General features: G+C 40.1%; 2 protein-coding genes across 3 annotated transcripts; both read right to left on the reverse strand.

Moving 5' to 3' along the window:
* Positions 1-2,461: 2,461 nt before the first annotated feature.
* Positions 2,462-6,361, reverse strand: LOC102718966 (arginine/serine-rich coiled-coil protein 2). Of its 2 annotated transcripts, none has more exons than XM_015837507.2 (6): positions 5,605-6,361; positions 5,461-5,512; positions 4,635-4,733; positions 3,243-3,307; positions 2,961-3,131; positions 2,462-2,880 (listed from the first exon to the last, which is right to left on the reverse strand). In XM_015837507.2, the coding sequence occupies exons 1-6, from the start codon at positions 6,346-6,348 to the stop codon at positions 2,776-2,778; spliced, it is 1,236 nt and encodes a 411-aa protein (XP_015692993.1). In that variant the 5' UTR covers positions 6,349-6,361; the 3' UTR covers positions 2,462-2,775. The 2 variants fall into 2 exon arrangements, with proteins under 2 accessions (XP_015692993.1, XP_006644557.3); XM_006644494.3 differs by having other exon boundaries at positions 2,462-2,887; positions 5,605-6,335.
* Positions 6,362-6,995: 634 nt separating this feature from the next.
* LOC102718689 (IST1-like protein) lies at positions 6,996-10,226 on the reverse strand. The gene is made up of 6 exons (XM_006644493.3): positions 10,097-10,226; positions 9,256-9,388; positions 9,067-9,170; positions 8,768-8,939; positions 8,500-8,640; positions 6,996-7,589 (listed from the first exon to the last, which is right to left on the reverse strand). The coding sequence occupies exons 1-6, from the start codon at positions 10,144-10,146 to the stop codon at positions 7,236-7,238; spliced, it is 954 nt and encodes a 317-aa protein (XP_006644556.1). The 5' UTR covers positions 10,147-10,226; the 3' UTR covers positions 6,996-7,235.
* Positions 10,227-11,258: the final 1,032 nt, after the last annotated feature.

The following is an 11,258-nucleotide window of genomic DNA, read 5'->3' on the forward strand; positions in this document are numbered from 1 at the left end:
TCAAACGAAAAAAAACGGAGTACTTAAGATATCAAAATTTTATACAAAATTTTTTTATCACAAGGTGCTTCTCAAGGATGATAATAATTTTCTAAATTATTTTGTAACTATTTATCTGACATGCAAAAACGAGAGGATATCCTAATTCTCAGTTTCTCGGGGGATTAGAACCCACTTTCTCTCTTATGTACGGGGAATTTAACTTTTTGCCACTTTATGCACTATAGGCTGCCACATGTGCATGCCAACATGAAATGGACGTGTAAAATTACCAATCTATCTCTGATTGAAATACTATGTAAGCTCGGTTTAGTGGAGATAAAATAGAAAATAAATTGAAATATAGAAAGTAATTGGTAAGACAACTAATAATATCATCTAATTATTTAATTTTAACACTATCATATTATTATTTAATTTTGACACTATCATATTTTTATTTAATATTATTTAATTTTAACACTATCATATTATCATCTAATTATTTAATTTTAACACTATCATATTATTATTTATCTTACCAATTACTTTCTATATTTTAATTTATTTTTTAATTTTATCTCCACTAAACCAAGCTTATATAGTATTTCAATCAGGGGTAGATTGGTAATTTTGCACGTTCATTCCATGTTGACATGCACATGTGATAGCCTATAGTGCACAAAGTGGCAAAAAAAATAGAAAAGTGACAAAATAATAAGTGCAATTCTAACAAGGGTATTTGGCTAATTGCCAAACCTAAAGGTGGCAAAAAGTTAAATTCTCCCAATGTACCATGCTCTTATAAACAGGCAAGCAGGTTAATTTCCCAGTTCTCAGGTTAGCACAGCGACGCAGTGGGAAGCACACGCCATACGCGCGCTCCAACCCCAATCGATTCGTTAGGTTTGCGAATTGCGAACTTGAACTCTCCATCGATCATCGATCGAAGCTTTCAACCAAATTTACACATGGCTCGCCGACGTGAAGGGCAGCGCCCCGTGGCCCCACCGCCCGCGGGGGCGGGGCTAATGCTGATGATGGTCCCGCGCCGCGGCCGCCGTGAGCGCGCCGCCGAACTCGACGCGTTCCTCATGCTGGCCGGCGCGTCGGCCGTGGTGCGCGCTCCCGCCGGCGGCGATCGGCTCGCGCTCGCGGGCTTCCTCCTCTGGCTTCTCGGCCTCGCGCTGCTCCACTCCCACCGCCGCCAGCTGCGACGACCCCGCCCGGAAGGACGACCGAGAGCCGGCGCGGTCCTGTCCGCCGTGGCGAGCATGAGGCGCTTCTTCCTCCTCTTCTTCGTCCTCTTCGCCGTCCGCGCGCGCAGTGCCGAGCCGCGCTTCTTCTAGCTAGGCGGGAAGATTTTCTACTCGTAAGTCGTATCGTATGTAACATAGCTTACCAATGCAACAACCACTTTCGCTTCTGCGCTTTTAGCTGCTTGGTAACGTACTACACAGCGTCTCGATCAGCGAAAGTGTGTGCGCTTTTTAGCCACTCCACCACCTTGATCCATCATCCATGCACGCGTCTATATATACAGTCAGCTACTTGCAAGTTTTAGTACGTACATGTGTTCTTTGTGTCCTGTTGTTTTGATCATTTGTAAAGAGATATATATTATATAGACGTTTGTATTTTTCTCCAACAGCCAGCTTTCTGCTTGCAATTTTTCTACGGGCTAGTTGATTGGGTCTATAACTTGAGTTTGCTGCATCAAATACAGACCTTAACTAGTTAATTCCATGGAAATGCATGACCTGGAAAGCATGGCAAAATTCATGTGGTATATGGTGTGATATCCTGCGCTTGCCGAAGAGGAAATTAAGATGGTTGAAGGCGGTGGTGTGGTGGCGGCAGATCCGGCAAAACAAAGGCAGACAGACTGTGGCAAGGCAACCGACGGCGTTGCCGCAGGAACGGAGGCTATCAAGCTATATATTTAAAGGAAGACGTGAGGTCCGATGATTTCGCAATCTTTGGCCACCTCGGATAGAATTTCAACGTAGTAATAAATAGTGATAGCATGTGCTAATAGAGATGGCATCAACATAGTAATAAATAATAAATAGATTAAATACAAAGAAAATACTGTAACTTCCAAGTCAACCTAGTCTCCTCTTCTCTCCTGTACCCTATATATTTCTAACTACACTGTTACATGATGTCACATTAACAAAAAAGAAAAAAAAACATCATGAGTTGAAAGAGAGATAAAAAAAAAAGTGAATGGTTTTAAGAGTCGAGAAACCAAACATAAATGGTTTTATAGTTAAAGGGATCAAAACCGAACTTATATAGTTGAGAGACCAAATGTATTTTTTTTCTCAAAATAGTAAGATACAAATATTTTCAACATAATATATATATACACACACATATATGGAAACGCATTATATAAAATGAATTTGATGAATTAATTTGGTGTTAGACGCTACTATGTTTTCTATATATATTTAATTAAATTTGAAGATGTATGACTTAGGATAAACTTGGAGAGAGTATAAAATTGCTGATGACCAACAGGGGCCAAATGGAAAACATATTGACAAATCTATACATTACTTTGAAGAAATAAAACACAGGCAAATTTTACATTAGTTTAGTGCACCTGGTGCTATCCAATCACCAGAACTAAGCTATTGGCGTCATAGAACTACAAAGGGACGGCATGTCACAGATAATATTACATACAAGAAATAGTTCAGCTTCGAAGTATCATTGTCAACTGAGTATTTCAGGCTTCCTTCTTAACGATCTGCACATCATGGACTCATCGTTATACAACTTCGCAAGTCAAAATTCAGGAGAACAGCATATATGGAACATAGATAAAACTTCACGCATTTGGATGCTGCCGTAATTTCTGTGCCCTTTCTCTCCATGACCCTCTTTGCATTGCTAGAACCTAAGAAATTATTTCATGAGTAGATGTGGAACAAGAAATAAACATGCAATACAGGAAAAGGAGGTTAGTTTACTTTATCACTAATGAGGGAACTGCTAGGTTCGGTTTCAACATCTTCAGCTTTCTCGCTCTCGTCATTGGTTTTAAGCTCCACCCCAGTAGTTTCAGTATCAACAATTGAATATGTAGGCACTCCAAATATAGCATTGTCATGTGCATCTCTGACCATATCTTCATGCTTTGACTACAATATGTAAATAACAACATGGGTAAAATAACACTGCTCAGGAAAAAAAAACAGACAATTACAGAATATGACAACAAAATGCAATAGCTCACATAAGTCATGTCATACCTCTACGGCAGATAGTCGGAAGCTCTTTCCTATGTGCTTCACCAGTGAAGCATCATCATTAGCAACTGCAGAGGAATATGGTGAGACAAAGTTTGGGTGGTCAAACAGAAAACACAGATAAATGGCTGATTTTAGGCCTTGCAATCCTGCAAATAATGCAGTAATGCACCCTAGTTTCAATGGTTGCAGAGCTTGACAAAGTGTATCAGCCAAACAGTCAAGTAGGTGTCAGTGTGTGCGTGCAACAATGTTATTTCAAAGTTGGCACATAGTACAGACACCACAAAGAGAATACTTCTGGCTCCCTAGAACTGAACAGTAATTGTGGTGGCATGAATTTTATGACTAGATGCCCTTGGATGGAGATATTCACGAGAACATCAAGTTTTTCTGACTGTGCTTATCTACATGACACTCGCTTATCTTTTCCAAGAACTACATACTGGTGTTCAGTCATTAACAATATTAAGACACTAAACTTTAATATTCACAATAAAAACATAATTCATCTCCGGATGCATCACCAAGGAAAGACAGCAAATTTTGAAAAGAATGCGTAGCATACAGGTTGCCACTCCTTGTATATAGCCATCAGATAATTCCTGGTTTGACAGAAGGTGCCAAGCTTAACCTTAATGATTGACATAAAAATGTATTTATGCATCTCTGGATACATCCTTGGGAGAGAGAACAAATTTTAATAAGAATATGTGTGACATGAAGGTTACGTAAGGCACCAAGCTGCTTATAATTCTATCTACACAGTCCGTACTCCATACAAAGCTGTAACCCTGCTACACAATGTAAGATGCATCCCCCCCCCCCCCCCCCCCCCCCCCCCCCCCCCGCATAGAGCCTATGCTGTCAATCACTCTAGTAATGGCTTAAACAGGTGCAGCAAGTGTTCACTGGACATACGAAATCTGTCTCATACAATCCTCTTACATGCACATTAACGAAACCATGACTATCCTTTCTAATGATCAAACAAGACTATGATGTAATGCAACTAAACATACAGCATATAGTTCATTGTACATTCCAACGATAGTATAAGATGCTAACAAACTTACAAACACATATCAGGTTGTAATTTTTACAATCTGCAACCATCAGACATATTGACTTCCGAGAGTGAATCTTGCAACTCAACAAAAAATGGTATTTTGAAAGGAACTTGCACAAGGATCAATGATGAAAACTCTAATATAGTCGATACAGAAACGATTCTTGGCCTGAATAGCTCATTAAAGTGTTCCACACACCTTAAAGAACTATGATTGAACCTGTATGTTGTTGTGGAGTTGTTGTGGACTTGCAGGAAATTGAGGGAAACACTAGATTGAGAGTTATAATTCAAAGCACAAAAGGAGAAATATAATCAAGACTGACCTTCAACACCATTGTCATCTTCATCAAGTGGAGCATCCTTATTGAATTGAAACCTTTCCCACCCCACAGTGGCATTTCCAAGAGTGGAATCTTTTGAAGCTGTTGAACATTGATAATAAAGGACACAATACATAATGGTGAAAAAGGCACAAAAGAAATGAAGATGGCATGTGTGAGCATTTTACTAGAAGTCATCAAGACAGAACTAGATTTCCCATGAATTCAAGAGTTGGTTTTGAGCATAGAGCTCAACATGGTTAATTGATTATACATATAAACAGAAATACAAAAAACTGATACATTGCACTTCCTACAGCCTAGAGGTATGTATAATCAATTGATCAAGGCAGTGTAACCAAGTGATAAAATCATAAAAATAACTGGTTGAATCACTGCCTGGAGAAAAAAAAACACTAGTTGAATAACTAAACTTGTCTATTATGCAAAACCACGTTACTAAATTTAACTCAGAGCATCTCCAAAAGAATGCTAATATTTTGTTATCTAAACTCGTATTGGGTTCATCTAAAAAAATATTGGGCATAAAAATTACACACTTCTCCAACAGAAATCTAAAAATAAATAACTTGTATTAGGAACCCATATTTTTGTCCCAAATTTAGGATACAATTTTGGTAAATTTAGGCATGAGTAAATATTAGAAATGTATTTGGTAACCTGTTCCAAATACATTTTCTAGTCCAATTCCCAAAATTTAGTTTTAGAGATCAATTTTAGACATCTCTTGGAGATGCTCTGACTTCAATCAGTTAACAAAACGGAATGGAATAGGTATAAAACAACAAAGGAAAACAGTGGGACAAACCTGTCTCTGAAAGCTGAAGCTTCATCTTTGCTTTCACTTTCTCAGCTGGGGTCTGCAAGAAAATCGAAACACCATCACTACGAAAACCAATAATCTAGCATCACAATTGTATAATTGGAGCAGTAAAGGTATGGCGCAACTAACCATTCTATCATAGCCTTCTATGAGCCGTGAGTAATCCACTTTACCTCCCTGCCCGCCACCGCGCCCCTTCGAGCTCTCACGGCGGCCGCCACCATCGTCTCGCCGCCGGTCTCCATGCCGGTCCCGCCGGTCTTCGTAGTACGGGCTTCTTCCGGTTCGGTGAGAAGGCGGCCGTGATCGAGAACGAGACCGGGAACGGCGGCGAGAGGCCCTGCGATCCTCCCTCTCCCTGGACCTGGACCGGCGCCTCCGCTCCCTCGACCTAGACCGGTGCCGCCGCGAGCGAGACGGGGACCTGGACCGGGTCCGATGCCGCCGCGACGGGGACGGGGAGCGAGAGTGACGGCCTGTGCGAGGCGGCTCGGGAGGCGGCGGTTTGGGGGGTTGCGCCGAGGAGGGGGCGGCGCCGGCGCGGACGAAGCCGGAGAGGAAGGAGGAGGTGGTGGTGGTGGGCTTGGAGGGGAAGGAAGCGGTTTGGGGGTCGGAGGAGGAGAAGCCAAGGCCCTGCTTGAAGCGGCGGGCGCCCTCGCCCTTGCGGTTGAGCTCGTCGTAGTACGCCGCCGCCTTCGCTTCCTCCATGGCTTCCCGGCTCGGTGCGCGACGCCGGCGAGTCTGGAGGCTGTGGGCTGGGTCAGGAAGCACGCGATGCACGAGATTGCTAAGGCCCAGCCCAAGATATTTTGCAGCGAGTAGCACAAGCACAGAGCCTGAAGGAACGTGCAGTACATGAGAGAGGATCAACATCTTACCATTTGCATGAAGCTTTTTTACCCTTCTTGATTCAGCACACAAAACACTTCAATGTCTACGACTAGGACACATATGAACACTTCATTTAAATGAATCTGTTTAAACTTGGTTTAGTCATTTAACAGATAAAAAAATCTGAAGAGAATGAAGCTTTGAACCGTTGTTAGGTTCATTTTTTTTGCAGCATTTAATATGGTTCCGAGTTACCCAAGACATTGTGAGTTCGGATATATGTCAAATGTAGATTACATATATCGTCACTTTTTTCAGTTGACAAGGCAATTCATGCAGTGGTACATTCATTGTGTTTTTGTACATGCATGATGCGAACAGAAAGCCACATTTCAGTTGAAATGCAAGGGAGTGGTATACAGTAATACACTTTCTCTTTTGTTTAAATCACAACTCATTTGAATGAAGCAAGTGTTACATTGAGTAACAATCACAACTCATTTGAATGAAGCCTTAGAAAGTGTTTGGATTCAGGGACTTTTTTTATCACTTGTCACATCGAATGTTTGAACGTTAATTAGGAGTATTAAATATAAACTAATAATAAAACTAATTGCATAAATAAATGCTATTTCATTAGACAAATTTTTTAAGCCTAATTAAGCCACGATTAGCAAACGTTTACTGTAGCATCACATTCGCTAATCATGGACTAATTAGGTTTGATAGATTCGTCTCGCGGAATAATCCATAGTATAAGGTTGGTTTTATTAATAGTCTATATTTAATACTTCTAATTAGTGTCCAAACATTCGATATGACAGGAACTTAAAAAAAGTTTGAAGTAACCAAGCACCCCCTAGTCGCCACAATCTCTCAAACGGTCAAATCACGCAGCATGCCTTGATTTGCCTCAACAGAAGGAATCACTAGCTTGTAATTTTGACCTTCACAAGATCCACGGCTGCACGGGCAGCAGCGGAGGCACGGTTGGCTGCAGCAATGGCAGCTCGGGCCTTGTCAAGAACGTCTGACGGTCTTGGGCTTGCGCAGGATATCTCATCAGCAGGGGAGCGATGATGCTCTTGGCTCACCGTATTACTTGTGGTGGCATGCGTTACTGCAGGCCCAGCAGGTGAGCTTGGGGACTGGGGTGCTTGGTATTTTCGAGTGTCCTCGACAGGTGAAATAGACAATGATGGCTTATCCCTGGAAATGGAAGTAACTGGAGAGCTCTCAATTATAGGTAACTGGCCCTGATGGACTGAGGATCCTGAGCCATCCTGTAAACCAGTACAGAACAAATGAAGTGAATTTCCTGTGTTCTTATAATCAAAAAACAGAAATAACCATTTAGTTATTGCACGACAGAGCTAACGGGAAGGTTTGAAATAAGTTGTGTTCCTGGTTGTTCTTGTAGTCTAGCATTAAAACATCACGTTTATAACCGACTATGTAAGATTCAGTATCAACCCGTAGACTTTCGTATAATCATTGGAGATTGGGAGCAAGAGATAAGGATGGAAGTCAAAGCTGAAGCCATGAATGAGGTGGGAGGGGAATAATCTTACAAACAGTACCATGCAGATAGGCATATGAAATGGCGCCCCAAAATTTACAGAAATCACAAACAAAACTAATCAAGCGTGCAGTTGATAGCACTAGATTACTAGCCAAAAATTAGATGGAAAAGAGGGTGCCTCATGTGGATTCGATTAACATGTAAATGCACATTTATGTATTCTCGGTATTTACCAAACCAAGAAACAGACCAACATTAAGATTCAATCAAACTAATCTGAACGAAATAAGTGAGCCAGGTGCCCTAAAACCGTAGAGTTTCCATATGATTCCACAGAGTTGCATATGGGCAGGGCTCTTTCAGACTTTCACTGTGTTAGTACATTTTGCAAACAATAGAATACTCCCTCCGTATTTTAATAGATGTCACCATTGACTTTTTGACACATGTTTGACCATTCGTCTTATTCAAAAAATTACGTAATTATCAATTATTTTGTTGTGATTGGATTTGTTACTATGTATATTTTAATTATAACTTACATTTTTATATATTTGCACAAATATAAGACGAATGATCTAAGCGTATGTCAAAAAGTCAATGGCGTCATCTATTAAAATACGGAGGGAGTACTATCTACTAATAATTAGGAAAAATAGAACAAATGTTACCAGCAGATCTTCATATTTCTTGTTGAGCTCTGCTTCAGTATTAGATGAATCCCATTCAAGGCCATACTCTTGAGCAATAGCTTTCAGGACCTTCAGCTTTGATTCAGCTGATGGAGCCTTTACTGAGAGCTTCTCAATTATCTGCATAAAATATGGTCATTTTTATTCCTCCTTTTTTTTCAAAAAAAAAAAGGCGCAGGAGCTCAACTTGCAAGCACCAACATAAATTGGTTATCTGAAAAGAACAAGTGGTGTTGTTTCTTCTTACTGTACGATTAACACCACTGTCAGGGCGCAATTCCATAGCTGCAGCAACAAATTCCTTGCCATATTTGGTGGTAAACAAAGTACGGAGATGCATTAGCTCAGGCAAGTCTGAACATCTCCCTGATGCAAATATTATACTAGCTATTGCTTCCCGTAGTTCTAAGGGGCATTCCCTGTTCCATGAAAAAGCCAGTAAACAGTTATAAGACTGTATCAAGTGAGAGAAACAAAGAATTATGATGTAGGCATGAATGAGAAACAATCACTTAATGAGAAGACGCTTGATAAAACTGGACATACTTTTGGACCTCAACAATAGGGACTCGTGCCAGAACAAATTCGCAGAAAAGCTCTACAATCTCATATGCAGCCAATATATTCTGCTCTCGAATAATGTGCTCCACCTATGAATAAAAATGATAGATTTGTCAAATGCAGAAAGATGAGAAACAGAAAAACAAGGATTAAATAGCAGCAAGGGTAATTTACCCGAATCCTTGCAATCGATTCCTGGCCTGTCTGAAGGTATTGAACCATCTCTTTGCGCATATTTATTAGCTGCAACTCCCTCCTGTTGCGCAGCAGCTTGATCCTCGAAATGACTAAATTCAAACATGTTTTGCTAAACAAAGCATGAAACCACAGTTAATTGAGGTCACGGTTTCTCTATATATGCATATGCAATGCAATTAAAGATCGAAGCATGAACGACATGAAACACAAACTAGTAATGGCATTTACTAGCAGCTGGATAGGCAACGACTTCCTCACAAACTCTAATATAGTAACTGTAATGAACCCATCGACTTCCTTGATCTATTACGCTAACGCACGATCATTTTTACAGTTTTACACTAGTTGAACTCTGCTGGTTTAATCCAGTTAAGGTGAAACTTACAATCAAATGTCTCGAACGGATTAGGTAACCTTCGTCCAAAAATTCTAGGCTGCCATCCAACCTTCAAAACACTCAAGACTGTGTTGGGATCACCTAAGATGCGCGAATTTACACCACCCATAAAAAGAGCAATAAGCACGACTGCACGAGGCATTCAGCAATCGCAGTTCACCACGGGAAAAAGGTGAAGACGGGTGGGTCTCTCCCTCTCTCTCTCTCTCTCTCTCTCTCTCTCTCGGATCTAGATGGAAGGCTAATGTTTCTCCCCCGCCTCCTTACAAAACTATGTGTCAATACTTTGGAACCTAAATCTAGAACAAGCATGAAAGACGCCGCCGATCACCGACCCAACTTGAGAAAAAAATTGCAGCGGGGGGAGGGGATAGTAGATTGAAATTGGATCCGGGAGGAAGAAGGCGTGGGGAGGCGAACCATTTGGTGCCGAAGGTGGAGCGGTTGAAGAGCGAGTTGAGAGACGACATCGCTACCTACCGGCCTCCGCCGCTGATCCAACCGGCGAGGTCAAAGCGCACAAGGGGGAACCAGGCACCAGTAGGGGAAGAAGGGCTTGCTGTGTGGCTATTTGCAGTTATACCCCTATTCTTCTTTTCTTCTCTAATAGCAACTTTTGTTTTCTTCGTCCCAAAATATAACTACCAAAATTGTATATTAGAATATTTTATATTCTATGTTAAAGCTAGTGATAAAATATGTGTGTATCTTTTATGATATTTAAATAATCATGTTAGTGTATTGCAAAGAAGAAATCTATATTAATTTTTTAATGGATGGTTTAAACATTTTATCCATCAGACAAAATTAACTCGTCGTTATTGTATAAATATTCATTTCCTTATTCAGACATCCATATCTCATATGAATAGAGGATGGTGATCTGACATGTCAAAATTTGGGGACTTAGTGACGGGATAGTACTAAATTCACCATTTAACATAGTCACTTAAAGAGAATGTATAAGCATTCGTTTGAAGGCGAGTGAACAAAAAAAGATGAGGATTATCATCAAAAGGAGGAGGCTAATAGAGAATGATCCATTAACTATTAGCAATTATAAACTTAAAATGGACTAATATGTTCTAAACAACTTTTAGATACATATTTTTGTAAAAAAAACATCGTTTAACCAAACATACTAATAGAAAACGAGTGAAGTTTTCAGCTCAAACCGCAGTGCCGAACAGAGCTACGACACTGTCCTCGTCTCTGTATTTGTGCTTATGTTTATAAGCTAAACTTTAAATTTAAAAAAAGTTAAATTTGAGAGTTTTTATCATAGTTTATTTTTAGCTTTTGCTTTTATATTACTAAGAACATATATATATAAATTTTATCAATAAATTAATTATTAATCGATAATAAGTTGTTTCAGTTATGCTTACCTTTAAGCTAAATTTGTGTTTTGCGGCCTGAAAACCAACTTCGTCAAATTAAAGTAGCTTAATTAGCCATCTATGTTGCGGCTTAATATAATTTCATGAAAATCTTTAAAGTTCCACCGTTCCAAACAAAGCTTAATTAGATGTTCCCACAGATCATAAAATACGGATGCTATGATTAATTAAGATGGGAAGAT

Source organism: Oryza brachyantha, chromosome 1, assembly GCF_000231095.2.
Source record: "Oryza brachyantha chromosome 1, ObraRS2, whole genome shotgun sequence".
In the NCBI taxonomy this organism is placed as follows: Eukaryota; Viridiplantae; Streptophyta; class Magnoliopsida; order Poales; family Poaceae; genus Oryza; species Oryza brachyantha.

Excerpts from the sequence above, each read along its gene's own strand:
- LOC102718966 (XM_015837507.2), bottom strand. The coding sequence starts at position 6,348 with ATGTTGATCCTCTCTCATGTACTGCACGTTCCTTCAGGCTCTGTGCTT. Across the intron at positions 3,308-4,634 it reads AGATGACAATGGTGTTGAAG|TTGCTAATGATGATGCTTCA; the intron begins GTCAGTCTTGAT and ends ATTCCTCTGCAG. Across the intron at positions 3,132-3,242 it reads TCCGACTATCTGCCGTAGAG|TCAAAGCATGAAGATATGGT; the intron begins GTATGACATGAC and ends TACATATTGTAG.
- LOC102718689 (XM_006644493.3), bottom strand. The coding sequence starts at position 10,146 with ATGTCGTCTCTCAACTCGCTCTTCAACCGCTCCACCTTCGGCACCAAA. Across the intron at positions 9,389-10,096 it reads TCCACCTTCGGCACCAAATG|CAAAACATGTTTGAATTTAG; the intron begins GTTCGCCTCCCC and ends TGCTTTGTTTAG. Across the intron at positions 9,171-9,255 it reads AATCGATTGCAAGGATTCGG|GTGGAGCACATTATTCGAGA; the intron begins GTAAATTACCCT and ends TTTTATTCATAG.